This window comes from Teleopsis dalmanni, chromosome X (assembly GCF_002237135.1).
Source record: "Teleopsis dalmanni isolate 2A chromosome X, ASM223713v2, whole genome shotgun sequence".
Taxonomy (NCBI): Eukaryota; Metazoa; Arthropoda; class Insecta; order Diptera; family Diopsidae; genus Teleopsis; species Teleopsis dalmanni.
In genome coordinates this window covers 2,350,581-2,372,291 of record NC_051848.1, presented here as the reverse complement: position 1 = coordinate 2,372,291, position 21,711 = coordinate 2,350,581, and the positions used below count along the sequence as shown (strand labels likewise).

Here is a 21,711-nt window from a genome sequence, read left to right as displayed (position 1 = left end):
ATTTTCCACGTCAAAAGTTTTTTCTATTTTTTTTTGTTTGTGTTCTGTATTGACAAATTTGTATCATCAAATGAGGCGTGTAAAAATAGGGCGGTAAATTTTTATATACACACTACTCGTAAAACCAATGGACTCGTATACAAACAAACCCAACAACAATAAAAGCAATTTAAAGAGGATTTTCGCAGTGAGTCTTGTGCCAATAAAACTGCAGATTCGAAAAGTTTATAAACTTTATCAATTTAAAATCCAAAGAAAATGTAAATAAAAACAAATCGAGCCGGAAAATAATATAACAAATGTAAATAAAATGTTTATTTAAGGTATATGGTATCGTATAGCAGGAATAGCAGAAGTTTGTGTAATACGAATAAATAATATAACTTATTCCGAAACAGCTTATTACACTAAAGCATTTTCGTCCCACAGGACTATTACAAGTCAGATTTCAATTATAGTGCAAATAATTCTTAAAAAAAAACCAAAAAAATGCCAACTTTGCTGAAGCTTTAATACCCTTCACACAACGTCATTGAGACGCAAAAGTTTTTCCGACTGAAAATGTGAGCTCATATATCAAAAAGAAATAAATAAATTTGCCATGATTTTAGTCGTTCTATAACCAGGTTCACTAAATAAAGGTCAAAAAATCGAAAAAATTTTTTTGCCATATCCTTTAGACTGATGACAAAAGTATATCAAGAACAGGGTACCAAAATTGTTTAATTCTCTGGATACTTTCTCTTAAAATTGAGCCCATAGACATTACATATGTTGATCTTTAAGCTATACTTCTGTAAAATCACCTAAATAACTCATTATCATAATTCAATGAAGCTCTTGTTACCGTGGATTAGGCTAATAGTCGCGAGTACTAATGAGTGTAAATTGCATCTCTCGTTTCACTAAGTAAAGAGAGAATGAGAGAACACTTCAATCATATTTAGACTTATGACGACTAATTAATATATCTACGCTCTTGCAATTGTAAAAAAAAAGATTTGGAATATGAACAACTTATAGATCAATTATTATGTTGAAGCTCTTTGAGCTAGTATACTTGAACACTTTTACTCTTTCTTAATTCGAGGTATTTTTAAAACCCCTCTTTACGCCTTCACTGGATTATTGTTTATCACTTCATCAGACTAAGAAATAATTGACCCCAGATCTGCATACCTCCCCGAGGAGCCTGTAACCATTCTGAGATTTTAAAACGCGGCGTTGGTAAGTCTGTCAGTTTTCGCAAATAATTTCAGGGCTCTATCCTTTATGTATTTTTGGTTGGGATCAATATTGAGGTCCCTGAGGATGTTATTCGCCGTAATGTACCATGGTTCTTTGTAAAGTCTTCTCAAAGGCTGACTTTGTGCAATTTCTAGCTGGCGAACAGTAGTGTTTGAAGCTTTGCTAAACGCTACACAATCATATAGAAGTGACGGACGAATTATTTGGTTATATATCAGTTTCCTGCTGTTAGCATTGAGATTTTCATTTCTGAATAGCGGTTGAAGGTGATGAAGAATTTTGGCACAGCTAATTCTTTTCAGTTGAACATGTTTAAGCCATGTGAATCGTTTATCCAGCGTGATCAAGGTTAATAACAAAAAACACCAAAGTGTTAATGTACTTAAGAACGGCGTTCTTTGTAAATGATTTGAGATTCCATAGATCTACATTTGAGCGTATGCGATTCGTATGATGAACGACTCACAATCCAAATTTGGACTACATTGAAAATTCTAAATAATTTTCTGTGAACTCAAATAGACAAAGAAATAGTCAAGTAAATAGACAAATAGTAAGACTGAAAATCAAAAGCATTGACAAATAGATTGACGTGACTATATCGATTCATAATTATTACATCGACTTCTTACGCTCCTTTTACTAATTAATGACCATTTTGAATACATCCATTAATTTGTATATTATTCATATATTAAATCTAATTCAATTATTTTAATTAGAAAATTATATATGAAACATTATATATGCACTATTAAATGCATAGTATTGTATGTACTGCTCGATATCCAATATATGTTAATTAAATTATTTCGAATAAATTATATCAAACGGTTTAATCACACTACTGTAAGTGAATTATTTACTTATATACATATATAATATAAAGGAGTGCTAGCAGAAAGCACTTAAGTGTCCAAAAAATATTACTAATATTTTACGATTTTCGAAATAGTAGAAAAATTATAGTATACGAACACTACACAACTTCATCTGTACTTCCAGGAGTATTATTTAGTATGTTTTGTTTTTAGAGCTATTAAGATATTATTATGAAATAAGATATGACTAAAACAGAGTTTTTTCCAAGTTCTGAAACATTTCTAATACTTATAATATATTTTGTGTGTGCTACTTTATTATATGACTTTTCTCACCACCGACATAATTATATCTATTTAGAAAATCCTTTCTATTAGCTATCTAAAACTATTACTTCTCATTATTGTAATTATGTATAATTTAGTTTTATCTACCAAGTATTATCTGTATGTCGTGCCCTGCCAAATTTGAAGCTCAGAGTCAGCGTTCATTTGCCAACTGACACAAAGCCGTACTTGGCTTTTAGGTTCGCACATTTTTGTAGCGTTTTGTAAATTTTCTGTGAAAATTTTATTAACAAATTCACTTGCTGTGTTTATATTAGAACGACATCATGAACCAGCTATAGAATAATTGAATAAATTGTATTTTATTTTTGTTTTGTTAAATATCAATACTACTCTGTTTGTAAGGGCATTATTTGTTGCATACTTTTATATTATTCTTTTTGTGTGTATAGAACCTAATCTATATATTATAAACAATTATTTCTATTATAATTTTTATTCAATTTTAGTATAATAGAAGTTTTAGTCTCATTATAATTTTTTTTTATTGTTAATTTAATAATTCTAATTAAATTTTAACGATTCTATAAACACAGAAATAAAAACAAAAAAGTGCTAAGCCATCATGAAAAGTGCTGCCAAAGTTTTTGGCATAATCCATTCTCTTAGACCCACAGACAGAGAATGTCAAAATTCATTTGACAAACACAAACAAAAAAGACATAAAGGAAATTTACTCAAAAGGAAAAACTTTCATTAACCAATAAAAATTTTATTAAGCGAAGATAAAAACGATAAGAAAAACATGATAAAAACAGAAATTAACAAAGAAAGTGTCAGTCGACACACATTCTTACATATGTTTGTACAAAAATTAAGGAAATTTAATTTCATTCTTATAAACATACAAACACGCACACAACCACACACACGCATACATGCATATGAATACAGACTTTTTTTGGTAAGTAAATCATAGCAAATATTTGCATATTATGTTGATGTTTTTGCTTTAAAATCTACTTGAGAAAGTAGATTACATATACACATACATATGTGCAAACACAAATTACTACAGTTGGCAAACATTCATACACACTTAAACATACGCCTGTGTGTATATGTATTTATTGCCGCACTTTTCTAAGCTCATCATATTTGTCATAATATTTTTTTTTTGCTTCTGTCGCTGTCAAGTGTGGTGTGGTTTCAATTATGGCATGCGTAATGCATGCATATTTTATTAAAAGCTTTCTACACATACTTAATTCTATTTGTGCTTGCTTGTCTTCTTCTCCTTGCCTTTCAACAGTTTGCAACAAGCAAACAAATAAAAGAAGAAAAAAGCAACAACATCGCCAAAAACAATAATAATAACAACACACAAAATACGGTACAGCACATGCATAAGCTACTCTGCGCTGTTTACGATTACTTAATCTTTGGTCTATTCTTGCACGGAATTTGCGCTTGTTTGCTTGTAAAAATGACTTCAACGCTTCTTTAAACCCACCACCACCGCCAACAAGCATACGCAATGATAAACGTTGAATGTTTTTATGTTTTTTTTTTTTTTAATTTTACTTATTGCCTCAATCGAGATAAGTATGTAGACTTAAGAACAGAATATAAAAAAAAAGACAATCAAAAAAAATTTATTAAAATGCTTAATAAAAAAAAAATTATAACATAAGCTCTTCGCCAACACTTTAGGCGTTGGACAACATAAAGCAAAGAACTCACCAACGGAGATGGTTAAATATGCAATAGCCATTTAACAATAACATTAAATACAACAAAAAATAATGGTGATTTCTTTAATAAAACTAAAATAAAAATTTATTAAAAAAAAATTATTATAACAACTAGATTGCAACAAGAAGCATTTAGCTACGATAGTAACAATAACGAAAATAATGCCAACAACAATGAAAGCAGCATTAATAAAATCAACAACAATCATAGCAACAACAATAGAAGCATCAGCAATAAAAGCCACAACAACAACAACAATATACACATAAATGTTATGATAATATTAAGTCCAAGCTTTCCAAAGCGATGTAGCATCGAAAATAGAAGAAAGCAGCATTACGTAGCAGCGCAAATGACGCAGCTAAAGTACGCAATAACCACTTGTATGAGAAAAGGAAATATATATATACCTATATGTGCGTATTCATGTATGTGTGTTTATGTATATATACATGTTAGTATATAATAATTAAATTAATTAAATTTAATTAATAAATTAAATTTGTTGTAATAGTTTATTTTTTATATATGGGCACGATTCAGATTTCTTGTGAACGCCGATTTTGCAATGGATCTTAGTAAAGACAGCTATTTTATGCCATGTTTCCATTGCTTACTTACTTAAGATACTTAAGTAACCTAAAGATTTTGTCGTTTCCATTGACATAAGTTGCTTATTGCATGTAAAAAGGCTCTCACATATCAGAAAGTTCTTTGAATGAGTTGAGAGAGCTTTTGTTTCTTCAGAAAAATTTCACTCAATATATTACACAAAAAATTAAATATAGGTATAATTGATATATAAAATCATTTATATATATATATATTCTGACACACAACAAATATGTTATTGTCAATTTAGACTTTAAGTAAAATTCTATAATTTTTGAGTCAATCAAATATCTATATATATAATACATATGTATACATAAAGTTTTCGAGCAAATGAAACATATGTTTCAAAATTCGAATATTAGACATTTCAAAATTTCGAAATTTATTATTTTTACTTATAATCAATATCAAATCTATACACTACTTGCCGATAGGTGACATATTTAGTTTTTTTAAACCTCTATAACTGGACAAATAAGAAATATTAGCATATAGAGTAGTATATGTTTCGGATTTCAATAAATTTTAACACAGGTGCATAGAGATGAAAACTTGTTTAGTTGGGAAGTCCCTCAACAGAACAAAGTCTAACTATTTTCACAGACGACTCTACAATTGTTGCAGTGAAGTTTACCTGAAGGGACTGAACAAATCTATTTATAATAGACTTCCCGCCCATTACAGTGTTCAAGTTACAGGCGGAGGTGATCGCTATTAGAGATGCTATAACTTATCTGGAAGTAAATAATATATAAATTAATAATACCAGATATACTTGTTATGAAACATTCAAGCTGTTTTAAAGTATTTGAGTTCAATCGAATTTACATCCAAGACAGTTTCTGACTGCTACACATCTCTAAAATAGATGTCGATACAGTTGTCGACATTTTTGTACTTTGGGTTAACGGTCATAGGCATATTTTTGTGGTTTTTAAACCTCTGAGTTTCTGATACGGTAACACAAAATCTAATATTATATACGACTATATACATTAGTGTGATTGGAAACACACTCTAATTATTTTACAAATGGCAAGGCATGTTGGATATTTTTACTAGCACCATCAGAATTCTCATTTGGTTGTCAGTAGTATTGTATTCAAAATATGTGAGATTATAATTAATAAATATTTTACTACCTTTTACATTGCAAGAGTGTTTTACTTAAAAAACATTAATATGATTTAAAATCTGAACACATTATTTTAGCTTCTAAGATTCCTCCTTCTGAAGAAGGCATAATTATGTATTAATTTTTCAGACTTCTTCTTTTTAAGTAGCTCAAAATCTGTATCCTGACTTGCTTATAGTTGTCATATTATTTTTTATGGGGAAATAAGAATATTAATCGTTTATTCAAAATTATGATTTTAGAGACGCCTTAATTTAAAAACTATTTTTAGGGACGGTCGTTAAGTACATATCAATATAAAATATCAATATCAATATAAAAACTTGACAACTAAAAACTCCGATGTCTGAAGAAATACGCTATATCTGCATAAAGCGTAATGAATAGCCAGTTTTATTTTTTCCAGTAAGAGGAACGTATTGAAAACCACTATGAGAGACTTGAACCCACTAAAAACACCTCTTAGGGAAATGCAAAATGAACAAATTTCAGCCATTGGACCATAAAGGTCAAAAGCTACAACCCCACTGCAGAAATCAAGGGAAAGGCAGACATTAGAATACATAAGGCTTAGTATTTAGACGACAAATATATCTATTATTGCTAGTTAGTCGTAAACTTACCATCATATATAGTACCTTCAAATAAGAAATATTGAGAACTCTCTGAAGTAGAAGAATGTGTATTATTCTATAAAGAAAATTTTTAATGATATAATATAAATTAATTTTTGAGATTAAGCAACCTCGGAACTTTTCGGATTTATATACTAATTGCCAATCACAATCTAAATTTATTACTAATTTTTAAATAAAACTCTTAAGTATAATTACTACACTTATAATTAATAATATAGTTAATATAATACAATATAATTTTTATTTATAGAAGAGATTTATAAGAAATTTATTTATAAAAATACAATATATATTTTTGAACATTAATTCAATACTTATTTAGGACTAACTCTAGTACTAAAAATCAGAACTACTAAAAAAGAAAAAGCAAAAACATACTTATTTAAATAAATGCATTATTGTCTGCATAAGTGAAAGAGATGACAGAACAATAGAAAAAATAAAAGCTCTGCATAACATGGCCCTTATGGAAAATATATACGAACGATAAGGAAAATTAGTAAATAAAAAATCAAAAAATTTAAACTATTCTATACGTTATAGCTTAAACGAAAGAAAGAGATGACTACATATATAATAGAATTAATTATGAATAGACTATATAAATACTAGAAATAAAATGTTCTAAATAAAATTTAGAATCTAAAACTGTCAAAATTTTTCATTCACTAATCTAATTCCATAGAATTCAAACCATATTTTTTAAGTTTCTTCCAAATTGCAATAGTTTCAAATTATTTTGGAACCACTGTTAATAAAAAAAGCTTTGCCATCGAAGCTGACTTCGATAACTCGTCTATCAATTCGAATACAATGGACTCTTCCGACAACATTTTCTTCACCAATTTTACTGTAATTGGTCCCATTGAAGATAATCTCTTTCCAAAATATGTTAAAGACTTGGCTGCGGTTGCAGGTGTTAAAGGCTATGTTTTCTTCGATAGTCACCGTGACGTGTATGTTGGACATATTGAGGGTTCATTGGAAAAATTGCAAAAGTTCGAAAAGTTCTTTCGTCTACAAGTTAATTTCTATCTACTGAAACTTTTATTCGATGACCCAAAAGAAACCCGTAGCCTTTATTGTAACACCTTTGAAGTCTTAACCTTCGAGTAAGCACTACAATAATATTCTTTGTATTTTTTTTTTGTTTTGACATAATTTTTTTGATTTTTTTTATAAGAAATATATGGGATACATATAACGGTGCCAACTAATACGTTAGCAGCCTGCATACCGTAATAAAAATTAATACAATAATCTAATAAGAGATCCTAAGTGTCGAAACCATGTACCGCACAACTAATGACGATGGCCTTGTGAGTAAATTTGTCAGTCCAAATAATTGTAATTCTTCATCTGTTTTGTTACTACATACTTTTCAATAAAACACAAATAGAAACTACAGATCTTTCTGATTTGAGTATTTTGATATATTATAATACATATATTTGGTGGAATAAAAAGTAAATTTTTGGTGTGTTTTAGCACATTTATGAATAATTTTTTTTTATTAAAAATTAATTTTAATAAGGTTTATATTGCTTGTTTGATATTTTTCTTATGCCTTCATAATTTCATGATTTGTAGAGTTTTTTTTCACCATTAAGAGAATTTTGTAGCGACCATAACAAATTATGTTATATATGACAGATGATTGATCTTTAGTGCCTCCATTATCTCCTTATAGTTTAGGTGTCTATCCTGCTCCACCGGTTACAAAATGTAATCGACATTTTAAGTGACAATTCTTTGTTGAGTGCTTTCTGTGCTGAACAATTTAGGAAACCATGGGAATACTGAACGATATGTAGACATTTATATGCCACATTCCTTTAATAAAATACTATACTCTCATTGAGATGTCGCATAAAGATATTAGTTTTGTAGTAGGTTTGTTGACGGGTCACAACTGTTTAAGGTACCAAGGTAGAAGATTAATAGAAGATAAATTTTAAACATTCCTTTCGCAGTTGTAGAGAGCACTTCGAAAGTGTCGCACGTTTGCTGTATCACTGCAAAAGAAATGCATGTGAGGCTCCAAGTTATTTTATATGAGCTTCTTTTTTTTGAGAATCTTATCCAGTTGTAGGACCTCTTTTCAAAGAGCATTTTAGACTTTAACAAAGGCTTAAAGTAATTTTCAAACGTCTAAATTTTTATGCGGATCTTAACATCTACATGTTTAGGAACGTCAGTATAACCTTACGTGACCTAGCGAAAAAACGCCGAATACTTTTTATACCACCCAACATTAAGTAGATGCTGAATGCTGAAATATGCTATAATCGCTTTTGCTAATGTCTAAAGCGTAGGTTTTTATCAGTATATAATTGGATAATTATGTTTAGGATGAACAAGTTAAAATATGTTGAATGTTTATATTGGAGTAAATACAACTCTGCGGCAATGCCTGACTTTAAGTAATAGAAGTGTGTGAATGGTTGTAAAAGTTTTAGGAATTAATTATGAATTATGAATTAAGTCTTGTTAAATATAGATTTTTATAATATATAAAATAATAACTTTATAAATAACTATATATAAAAAAGCTTTTATAAAGTAATTTTCTTTATAGAAACTTTTTAATTTAATGCAATCTCTCCCATTAGGATAAAGTTTTTTCTTAAGGCACTTTCTAGAGCAGAAAATATAGTTGACGTATAGAAAATATATATGTCACGTGAGCATATCGCTTCACTCCTAATATGTAACTGTTTTTTTTTTGTATTAGTGTATCAACTAGGATTAAACGTTTATTTAGGCACTCCTTAGAGCAAGAAATATTATTCTAAATGAGTCACATGAGCGTATCTTTTCTCTTCTAATATGAAGATCTCTTTATATGTGATCTTTTTTGCTTCGAATCATGCATGTGTGTGTGCTATGGCGCCTGAACATAGCGTGTTTTGCCTTACGAAGCTATTTACACTCATTTTCTTTTTCTGTAAAGAAACAAAAAATGAAAAATTATGACGTTTGTAAAAGCGTCACAGTGAGGTGCTATACGAGCATAGCTTTTACGTTGAGGCGGACAATAGCCGTTGTTTTTTTTTTAACGCTAAGTAAAAACTACACAGCAATCATTATTCTATTATTATTATTTACTAAGAAAATGCTCATCGTCAAAGAGCTGTAAAAAAATCTAAGTCTCTCAGTTTATCAAAGCTTTATTCAGGGGCTTTATAAACTGAAGCTTTATCAATTTTTTTATAGAAAAATAAAATTACCATATGTCAACTATAGACTCGTAGCATTTTCAGAGATTCCTTTTTTAAAACCATTTTCCTTTTCATTGAGGCGAAAATACATGTAAAATATACATATGTAAAAGCAAGACTTTTTTTGATAATTGATAAGAGCCTATATTATATATTTAGGCTTTAAGGTTATGCTGAAGTCACACAAAAGTCCATAAATAAGCACACATATACACACACACACAAACGCATGTATTGATATGTCATTTCAATGAAGTAGCAAATACTCACACGCCCACTTCAAAAATGTCGTAACACTTCCACTTTGGTTTTGTTTCTAAAGTTTTGTTATTGTTTTTGTTTTTATTTTTTTTTTTTTTGTGTTTAGTACATGTTAAAAACTTTTCAAACATTTTTTCTTCTTCATATCACAAGTTCAAAATAAACTCATACTTATTCATATACAGACTTTTCTTGTTAATATTTTCTTTGGAAAAAAAAGAAAACAAAAAAACAACAGAAAAACTAAAGAAAATCAAGAAAAAGTTCAACAACACAAATTAAAAGTGCAAAAGAAAAATAAAAGAAAACTTTTGTGTTAACATGTGTAAACATAAATTGAGTTAATTTGTCAAACACCATCAATAAACAAAAACAAAAAACATGCAGATACACACACATACACACACTTTACACCTACAGTTCATATAAGTAAAGAATATGATATTTGCATTAACGTAACATTTATATCAAATGCAGCGTCATCATTACCCAGTAGAAAAAGTGGTCTTCGAAGACATTGTCTTCAAGACGGTCTTTGATACCGCGTCCGCATGTTCAAGCAAATTTGCAAAACAATTGCTCAGAACATGAATGTAAATACTCTTTCTTTGCTTTCTCTCTCATTTTTAGTGTTCATAGCAACATATTTGAATTTTGCCTCAGATGACGCTATGTTTTATAAGCGAAGTGACGCAATAATTTTGAAGTGTAGTGAATAAACATTTGTGAAATAAATATTAAAAAAATCAAAATGAATAAAGAAACAAAATCATTAAACTATGAAATATTAAAAAAAAGAAATTAAATCAAAACAAATGAAATATTGACTTAGTTCCTGGAAAATATATTGATATTAATATTAAAGACAATAATTCCAGTGAAAGTTGTTTAAGAAACAAAACAAAGGATGTTGAAAATAAAAAAACTAAAAACACTTGTGAAAAATTAGCTGTTATATTAAAAAAACACAGGATTAACAGGCATTGTGGTAATGATATTTTAGAACTCTTAAGATCAGAAGGTTTAATTGTACCAAAATCCTCTTCAACGCTTTTGAAAACATATAAAACTTCAACATTTGATGATAGCGAAATGCTATAAATTATTTTATATTAGTTTTAGTTAATTTTAGATATGCTAAGTTATATTAAGTTAATTATTTAAATTAATTTTCATTATGTTTACTAGTTTTTACTAGTTTATTATTAATATCTTAATAAAATTTATAATAATTTATAATAAAATTTATAATTTATTTTTAAAACTTTTAATTTTGAATGTAATTTAAGAAATTATTATATAAAATAAATAAAAGTACAAAATACAACAATTTCTTTCTACTTATTTAAAGAGAAAATTGAAATTCATTTAAAATTTAAAGAGCGCAATAAAAGAGTAGAAATAAAAAAAGGGTGAAAACATTATATGAGCACTGCACTAAGAGCGCACAACTTTCTGTCGAATGCGTCCGTTATGCAAGACATGGTCTTCGAGACGGTCTTCGAGACATGTACACAAAAATTCATTGAAGACATTTGGCTAATTTGTATGAAAGTGTCTTCAAAGACCGTCATACATTTGGATCGATCGGTCTTCATGTATGTATCCATGTCTTGAAGACGTCTTCGATGACGGATCGATCCGTTTTCTACTGGGTAGCTACGCTCACCACCACTACCACCAACACAGTTCTTATTACACATTGCACTTAAGCTTTGATGTTATTCTTGTTACTTTGTTGTTGTATTCCTTATTGTTGTTGTTGTTGTTGCAGTTGTAGTTGTAAGCTTACCATCATTGCTCTGTGGTTGAATTAGTTTATTTATATATTTTTTGTTAATTTTTCATGAGTGTTCTACTTTTAAGCAATCGCACTTATGCTTATTCATATACAACAACAACAACAATAATAATACTAACAACCACATGCTCCCTACGTACGACTTATGTTTGGTTAATTTAAAAATACACTTTGCAAATATTCTTGTGATAAATAAATTCACTCCACTTAAGTGACAAAGACGAACAGAATGTGTACGCTTCGTTTGCTCAGGTTTACACTAACAAAAAGCACTGAAGAGCAGCAATATGGTTTTTTTTTTAACTTTAATATATGTATAAAAAAACACAAGAAAGGAAGGAATAACATTTTTGAGCAAATTATAGAAAATTATTGAAATTAGGTCACCTTAAGTACATTTGTTTTTTTTTATCAAATAGTGTCAATACTCGTATTATTTTTTTAGGTTTTGTTAGTCAAATTGTATTAAATTAAAATATGTTTAACATTGAAAATGTTAAGATACTTTATAAAGCTTAAATTAAGTTTTCATATTAATTTTTATTTAAATTTTATTTTTTTCAAATTTTCTTTTTTTATAATGGTTTTTATATTTTGTAGTCCGGCTATAGGTCCCTTTTTGTTAAATCATTCAACGTTTAATATTTTTTATTATATTCTATATTTCGACTCTTCTTGAGAGTCATCCTCAGAACCACGATCTACAAAGATAATTATAACAATTTACAATATTGTAATTATTATTTACATGATTTATTATGAATACAAAAAACACAAAAATGTTTTTAAAAAAATATTTTTTAAATATTTTAGAAATATATATATTGAAGTTTCTTAACTAAGAAATTTATGTAATGTTTACCCAGCATAAATTAATATTACTAAAACTATATCTACGTTATCCCCTTTGTTCTATTGTGCATATTCCACTAATTTTTACTAATCACTTTGCTATATATTATATTTTTAAATTTTAAAAACCAGTTTTAATAATTTAATTTAATAAGAATATGTTTATAATTTTTATAATAATGAGCCAAATCCGTGAATCATCACGTGCCGTCACAGAACACTACGTATTTTGTCAAAGTATCACAAAAATTTAAAATAATAACCATGACCACCCTCCCTACTTACTCCACCCCCTACACCTACGCACCTTCCCACTATATAATATTTATGCCTTCTGGCTTAGATGAACAAAGGCTTCTACATACCTAGCCTCTGAAACTCAACTCTTTCCACTAATTACGAGTATGTAGTGAAAATCTTCTCCACTCATTCTTAAGAGGTGGTTGCAGTGGATAAAAATAAAAATAGTAATAGTTTTCATATAGTTTAGTACAGGTCTTGGATGCAATTACAATTCACTAGTCGTACAGTCGTCTATTAGTCCAGAGACACTGAATTGTTTTTTGAACATTAATCTAGATAGATCAATTTCTATGTAAGGCAAAACTTTAAAAATTGCGAAAGTTAAAAAGTTGCAGACTTCCATACTGAAATGTCTCAATCTTGCCAGACCTTGGCATCTACAAAAGAAATGTTTAGTTGTTAATTTCATCGCTTCTTCTTGTGTGGCTTCTCCATTTCTGGTTTTTTTTAAGGAGCCCTCCAATGGGTGTCTACCAAAGCCGCCTCGAGTTTTGCTTTGATCTTGGCTCAAATTTATTTTTCTTTTCAGAAAATAGACATATTATTTTGGATTATTCGCTGCTCTAAGGAAATAATAATTATGAATCACGTTATATTTCAATCACGTATTACGTACGTGTGCCATCTACGATATTGTTTTAGTCTATCTTAGTATGTCTCAAATAACTACATCCACTACGCTTAATAATACTATAGCTTGGTTCTCCAGACATCGGGCTTTAAAGTTGCAATATATTTATTATTAATTCCACTAACAAAAAATTGTCACGTCATCTAGTGGCAACTAATATATAAAAATATTACGCAATTAATCAGACAATCAATGAATCTGAGTATTTTTCGTTTTCGTCTTTTTTCGTTTTCATTTTTTCCTGCTATTTTTATATAGCTAAATAAAGTTCATATATATAAATTACTATATAATGCAGTGTGCTCTACGTTAAAGAACAATTCACCAAATTCACCAACTCAGTATTTTCCAACATTGGCAATTCACTAACACACCATAGTGTGGTGAATAAGAACAGCGTGGCGGCATTTTCAAAAAATACACCATACAAAAAATAAACAGAAAAAGACAAAAAAAGATTTTATAACTATTTAAGATCATATACCATATATTAAACAAAAATTCACAATAACATTTACTTTATTAGACCAAAAAAACATGCTTAGCATTGAAAAATATATCGGAAATCAAATTTAAAATATTAGATTTTTGATTTAAAAATTTTTATTGAACATAAACTTTCAACTCTTGAATTATCTCTATTTAAAACTTCTACCAGATTGAGAGAACGTTTGTCAAAGTTTGTCATCAAGTTGCTCTAGAGTACCGGCACCTCCAAAATGCTGTAAGTTTATTTTAAGTTTGTTTTAATTATTTCTTGTAATAAAAATAATGAGATTCTCCATTTTTCACTAGAATTTTTCTTGTGTTTCTGATTTTACTACATATAGTCTGCAAGTTTTACTACCAGCCAATACTTAACGTTTGTTATCTCATGGATGGGCTTATTAAGCATACCATCGAAGGCGTTACAGAAATTCTTACTACTAACGGCGCTGAAACTTTCATCGATACTTTGGACTATGTTTTTAATGGGTTTGTGGGGGTTCTAGTTTACTTGTTGTTCTGCATATTTTTCCTCCGTATTGTTTGGATATATCTTCAACAATGGATTCTATTTATCAGAGAGATATGCCAACTGGTTCGTGAGTTGGACTTCGATTTCGAATAAGACAAGAGAAATGGAAGCTCAAAAAAAGTTTAATTCATTGTTACAATTATTCTATTACATCTTATAATTAATTATTATTTATAAGAACTGTCTTTGTTATGAAATAGAAACGTTTGTGTTTGTTTAAGTAAAAAACTTTTTTGTATTTAGTTTTTTGTATTAAATGATATGATTGAGTATAAAAACAACGAATAATATGAACATACATACAATAAAGTGTAATTAATATAACCTGAGGTACCTGAGGTATATATATATAAATATACATTACATGTAGTATATATATACTTTATATACTATATTATTCAAAAGCCATTTTAAGGCAAAGGATAAAGAAAATTTTTTTAAGCTAATTATTGGTGTCAGGCCCTATACTCTACTGAGACTAGAGGACGACAGCAAAAAGGAATAATTATTGATTTGCCATGTATTTATATAAGGGATATATGAATAAGAAAATAAGTAATAAGAACACTCCTAAAGTATGATTTAATTACTTTAATCAATAATATTATATTGTATATATTATAATCATATAATTATTAATTATTTATTTTATAGTAAATTTATAATTTGTAACATTTGCAACCATAATGATTATATTATTTATTATACCCCATTCTTTTATATAGTTATTGTTGCAAGTTATTTTTGGATCATTATTTCAATTCACTAGAACGTTTAACTTCTACTATCCGGTTCATTAAGTTTAGTTACAGAAAGGGTCTGTCATAATCGGTGCCTTTAAAACCGAAGCATATATGGAAAGAATTGCAATATCTGACTACCATCACTGGATTTGGAAGTACATTTATTAAGTTAGATCTAAACATATTCTTCGACTGATACCAGCAAAATGTCTACATTGAGTTCTTGAAAAATATTTAAAAAAAAAAATTATTTACGTGATTGACATATCTAGATTTGGTGTCAATCTGTCATTTTTGATAGAACTTTATGACACTTTAATAATGTTTAGGGTAATCGCTTAAAGTTTTTGTCATATAATATAAAACAGCTGTTAATTTCAGTATAATCTTGCTATTCTGAAAATTTCTAGAATGTTATATATTAATCTCGAGTGTTATACAGATTTACCAATAGAAAATGAAAATTGGATTAAAATTGAATCTTGATTAAAAAAGTTATACCAGATTCACCAGTCGAAAATGTTATGAGATTAATCAATCGAAAATAAAAAATGTACTAAAAGTAAATCTGGGGTGACAAAGTTATTCTAGATTTGTCAATCGATCACGATATTAATGCTACTAAGGTTCTAAGTGATTCTAATCCTTAGGTTTATTATACGGTAACACAATGGGCTTATAGTGAACCCTTTAGGATCGCCGGTATAACCTAACCTAAGTAAATGGTGAAAATTTATGTTGATTATAATTTTCATTAAATTATATTTTAACATTTAATTAAAAAATTATATTTTAAAATTATTATTAATATTATTTTCATTGCAATATTTAAATATTTATTTAAAAAAGTTATATTTTAAAAATAAATATAAACATTTAATTTGAAAATTATATTTTAAAACTAAACTGAATTAAATTTAAAAATTATATTAAGGAATTTTATATAAAAAAAAGTTAAGAATTATTTCTTAAAATTAAGTTTAGGAATGAAAGTTAAAAATTAAATTAAAAAAAATTGTTTATTAAATATAACAACAAAAAATAAATTTACTACACTAATCAGTAAATATGAGATAAAAAATGAACAATATATATACGTATGTATATAAATATTTTGTTTTTTTTTTACAAAAATATTTAAAATTTTGTTTAATTATGAATGAAAACGTAAATTATTGAATAAAAAAATAAATTCTAAAAGTAAAACGAAATTCTGTTCATACGTCAAAAACAATCAAATTCATTAAAGAAATTAAATCAAATACAAAAACAAAAAAAATAATTCTAAAAAAAAAAAATAAATAAATAACTAAAGTGAAAAAAAAAATTGATATCAAACCTAATCAAAAAAAAAAAAAACTAGAACAGCAGCCCCAACAACAAAAAATAAACAAATACATTAATGACAATGACCCTCACTTCCAACACAACTAAACCAACGCACATACGCTACTAAGTGCACACATATACTCACATCACGACGACTTTACTTGACTAATCTCATTGATTAAAATGCACATAAAAAACATAGAAGAAAAAAAGCGAAGCAACAGGGTCACTGCACGAAAAACTCAAAAATTTTCGTGAAAATTAAATAATAAATATTTAATAGAAACATGTACATATGTATATACGAACCAATATATATAATATAAAAATTTAAAATAATATAAATTATTAATATTTTTTTTTAGTAATATAGCACAAATTAAAATCATTATAAGTGTTGACTACTAAAGTCGAAAACCAACAAAAAAAAAAGAATAGCACAACAACAACAACTAAAAAGGAGGAAAGAAAGAATTTTATTAATTTAACGTGTAATACAAAAACAACAACTGAAATGTGCCAAAGCTTATCAGTGCAACACACATACGGCAAGCAAAAGCAGTAACAACAACAACAAAGCACACCAACAAGTGAATCAAATACGCGCAAATAAAAAACGTGTGTTTGGTTAAAAAACTCAAAAAAAAAAAACAAAAAAAAAAATGTAATTGAACTCTTAAAAAACATGTACATACGTACGTGTATGTGTGTGTGTTTAACAATTCAAATTGAATATTTATGTAAATAAATTTTTTGCTTAATATTAATAGAAATATTTAAAAATATTTAAATGACAAAGTGAACACGTTTTATGGCAAATTTAATTGAGCAAAAAAATACAAAAAGAAACAAAAAAAATAGGAAAGTGTTGAAAAAAAAAATACTTAAAGTATTTGAAAACTATTTAAATATTAATAAATAAATAAATCAATAAAAATAAATAATTAAATAAAAATATATATGAGTAAGTAAAAATATAAATAAATATGTGAAACTATATGAAAAAAATATAAGTTAAAATAAATATTTATTTATTTCTTTCTTTTTCTCTCTTTTCAATAAATTTTTACTTCATTTATTTACGAGCATTGCAGCAGAATCTTGCCATGAGATTTCCCCATGCTGGTATCATATAATCGCTTCAAATCGCAAGCAATTATACTGTATGTGTGTTTGCATGCATGCGTGTGTTTCTGTGTGTGTGTGTGTGTATATGTAGTTTACTTTTTTGTGACATGAGATTTCCCCAAGGAAACACACTAATTGTGTGTTGAATTATATATTTTTTTTTGGTTTGTTTTGTTTGTTGTTGTTTTTGCTTTTGGTTTTGCTGTGCTTTTTGTTGTTGTGTGTAAATTGGAATAATTTTAGATTAAAAATTCGAAAATCAGTGCCGCATGAGCTGCACTGGGTGGCTCTTATCAATTTAATCAATTTCTTTGATTTCAGCTAAATAAATCGCACTTGTCGGGGCATTTCTTCTCATATTCGTGGTATATAGAAAATATTTAAATTTTAATCATTTTTTAAAATTTAAAAAGAAATATATTGTTTTATAAATAAAATGAATAAATAAAAATATAGGAAAACTCTCATGCCTAAATATGGTATATTTTTTATTTTATAAGACATACTTACACACATAGTATTTAACAAAATATATATATATATATATACATATATTATGCTTGTAAATCACAAAATCTTAACAGACACATACACACATCCAGAACTATAAAGATAAAAATTTTTAGCACAGCGACATCTATGAGTAAAAATGCTGACGTGATGGTGTAGACTTTGTCATAATTTAAGTGAATTCATTTGAAATTTTGCTGTAACTTAACATTTGCACATCAAAAAACAGTAAGAGAATATCATATTATTTCTTGAATAATATACCTAGAACCATATAAAACGCTAAAAATTTGTACGGAAATAAAGTTGTGTCCCGAGCAGTACCATTTGTTGATTAGCTCGATTCCATGACAGTCGTGAAGACCATAACGACCTTGAACATCTCGAGAACCTCAAAGATTTTGAAGGCCTTGAAGACTATGAAGACTATGAAAACCATGAATATCTCGAATACTTTGAAGTTCTTGAATTCCTTGAAGACCGTGGAAACCTTGAAGTCCCTAAATACCATAAAAACCTTGAAGACCTTGAAAAAGTTGAAGATCTTAAACACCATGAAGATTTTAAAAACGTTAATGAACTTAAAAACCTTGAAAAAATTGAAAAATATGAAGATCTTGAAGAGCTTGAAGACATTAATGGCCTTAAATATCGTGAAGACCTTGAACACCTCGAAGACCTTAAAGATGTTAAAGTCCCTAAATACCATAAAGACCTTGAATATATCGAAGATCTTGAAGTAGATAGTCTCACTTGAGATCAACTATTTCTGCAATAATCTTTCATCAAGAAATTTATCATTTCTCACAATAGATTACAAATGGCTCAGAAACACAATACACATGAACCTTCATTAAGGTTCATAAATCTTCATAAAGCTTCATAAATCGGAAGTATTTAGTTTAATATCTGACCTAATGGAACACGGAACTACAGGATGCCACGCAGTCAGGCTTGACCTGCTCTTTCAGTTCTCTTGTAGTACCTCTCTTGTAGTCTACCGGTGCTTGAAGAAAAGACAATTGTGTCTATGTTCAGACTTATCTAATATTAGCCTTAAGTTATCGGGCCCACCGTACTTTAAAACACTCGACAATATTTCCAACATTAGTATTGGCTAAATACTTGTTTGCTAGTTCTAATATATCCATTCTTTTACCCTTTTCTTTTACGATGAATGTGGAATCAAAATTGAGGATGATTGGTACTTTCTTCCACTTTACCTACCAACCTAACCTAGTCGAGTGATTATTCTGCATATTCGTTGAGATATTCTTAAGTTCTAATATTATTCATCTCTCTTACACCTATCATATTATATTACAATAATTTAGAACTTTGTTCTATAAGAAAAAGACAAATAAAATTTTTTAACGAACGTACTAGATCAAAGATCTTGATCAAAGTCCGTCTTCCCAGCGACAATTTACTTTTTTTGGAAGCATCCAATTTATAGTTCCTTAATTATTCTCTTTTTTGTTTATTTAATTTTTATTTTTTATTTTATTTTTTTTATTTTCGATCGTTATAAAGACACGATTTGAAGAAGATATAACGTTACTCCAGGCAATCCAGAAACGTAGAATCCGATTGAAAATCTTCAACCAAAAATTGATCTAATCTAACACGCATCATTCATCGTATAAACAGAGAAAAAAAAAGTGTGAAAGAAATGAAGCAAAAAAAATAAAAAAAAATTTACTGCTTCTTAATTAAATCCAACAAATTTGGACGTCAAATTTTTTATAAGCACGTCACAGATCAGATCAACGCAGACAGAACAATTTCATTTTTCAATGCGTTGATAAAAACGCTGCTGCGACGCTTTTATGAATAATAAAAACAACGACGGCGACGGTGTTTTGTGTTTGCTGCTGCTGTCGCTTTTTTATCACCGCACAGAAAAATACGAAGAAATAAAGTGTGCAAGCAATGCAACAACAACAACAACATACAAACTCAACACCGACGACCAATGCTGCGACAACAGCAACAATGCTGCGCATAATTGTGAGTATGGAAATGTAACACAACAAGTGAGAGCACAGCAGCAGTGCTGTTAATTTACAGTCACTGCTGTTGACATTGAGTACTTATGTTCTTAACATACAGCAAAAATGCAGCTGCTATTAACAGCACTCAAAGAGTAGAAATATTTTATTAAAAGAAAAATGTTATTAAGCAAAAAAATTAAGAGCACAGTTCTTTATAATGCCTTGAAAAGTAAATAAAATTGTAATAAAATAAAAAAAATAATTAATAAATAAAAATAATTAATATATTAATTCTTTTTCTTATAACGGATTTTGTAACTACAAATGCACATATACCTATCTGATTCACTCTCTGTAGAAATTGTGCATACTCTTCTCATTAAATATGGCCTCTTAAATTTCGCTCGTGAGAAGATCATTCGTTAGGAATGCAAATAATTTTCTTGTATACCGCGGCGTTCAAAGATCGTCTTTTTCAGTTTGTGTTCTTTGCTTTTCTTTACTTTACACTTTGTTCTCTTCTTATTCCCTAATATTTAATGCCATTTCATGTGTTATCGTTTCATTGCACAAACTGTCAATACATTACCTCCCAACACTACCCCTAATTCTAACAACCTCTTCCACATTCACTAACACAGATATATATTATTAGTTTTATTTTTTTTTATTTGTTTTTATTTTCTAGGTCTTTTGATATTCAATCCATTTTTCTTCTCTTGTGGTTTCTAATTTTTTCCATGCATTTATTTGCGTTTCTATTGCGAATTGTACGCAGTATTTTTCTTCTAGTTTCTCTGACATTGCAATTTTTTTTGCCATTTACTGAATCTTAGAAATATATACATATATACACACATGTATGTATGTATGTAAGCACTTGCGTACTTACAACAGCACTAAATATATTATTTAGTGCAGAAATAATTTAGGGTTTTAAGAGTTGTGAAACAATGGATGATCCGAACTCCGGATTTTAAAAAAAGATTATGACGAAATTTTATTTTGACAAAAATCAAATATTCTTTAAGACCTTACAAATATTAAAGTAAATTTAAATTAAAAATTAATAAATTAATAAAGATAAATTAAACTGGCTCAAAACACGAAGAGGTCCTTAAGGCAGTTCCTGACCAGACCCTTTAAAATTTTTTAAATTGTTTACTACTAAGACGCCTCTATGCTTGATAACAAGGTAAATGACAGAATATTTGATAGTAAGGTAAGTGAAAGAATACTTGATAATAAGGTGAGTACAAAAATACTTGATAATAGATAAGTCAAATAAGATAACTGAAAAAATATTCTTCCATGCTCTTTACCTAAAATTTTTCTTTTAAATACCAGACCATAATCTAAATTTCCTACTATCCAATTCAATAATAAATGGCTTCATCACAATGAAACATTTGGCAGCAAT

General features: G+C 28.1%; 2 protein-coding genes across 2 annotated transcripts; both read left to right on the top strand.

Annotated features, from left to right (window-relative positions):
• Nucleotides 1-7,152: 7,152 nt before the first annotated feature.
• Nucleotides 7,153-7,927, top strand: LOC119662696. Its single transcript, XM_038072390.1, has 2 exons — nucleotides 7,153-7,612; nucleotides 7,684-7,927. The coding sequence occupies exons 1-2, from the start codon at nucleotides 7,314-7,316 to the stop codon at nucleotides 7,715-7,717; spliced, it is 333 nt and encodes a 110-aa protein (XP_037928318.1). The 5' UTR covers nucleotides 7,153-7,313; the 3' UTR covers nucleotides 7,718-7,927.
• Nucleotides 7,928-17,344: 9,417 nt separating this feature from the next.
• On the top strand, nucleotides 17,345-19,054 carry LOC119687384 (uncharacterized protein PF11_0213-like). The gene is made up of 2 exons (XM_038101673.1): nucleotides 17,345-17,360; nucleotides 18,636-19,054. Exons 1-2 carry the CDS (start codon nucleotides 17,345-17,347, stop codon nucleotides 19,052-19,054), a joined length of 435 nt encoding a protein of 144 aa, XP_037957601.1.
• Nucleotides 19,055-21,711: the final 2,657 nt, after the last annotated feature.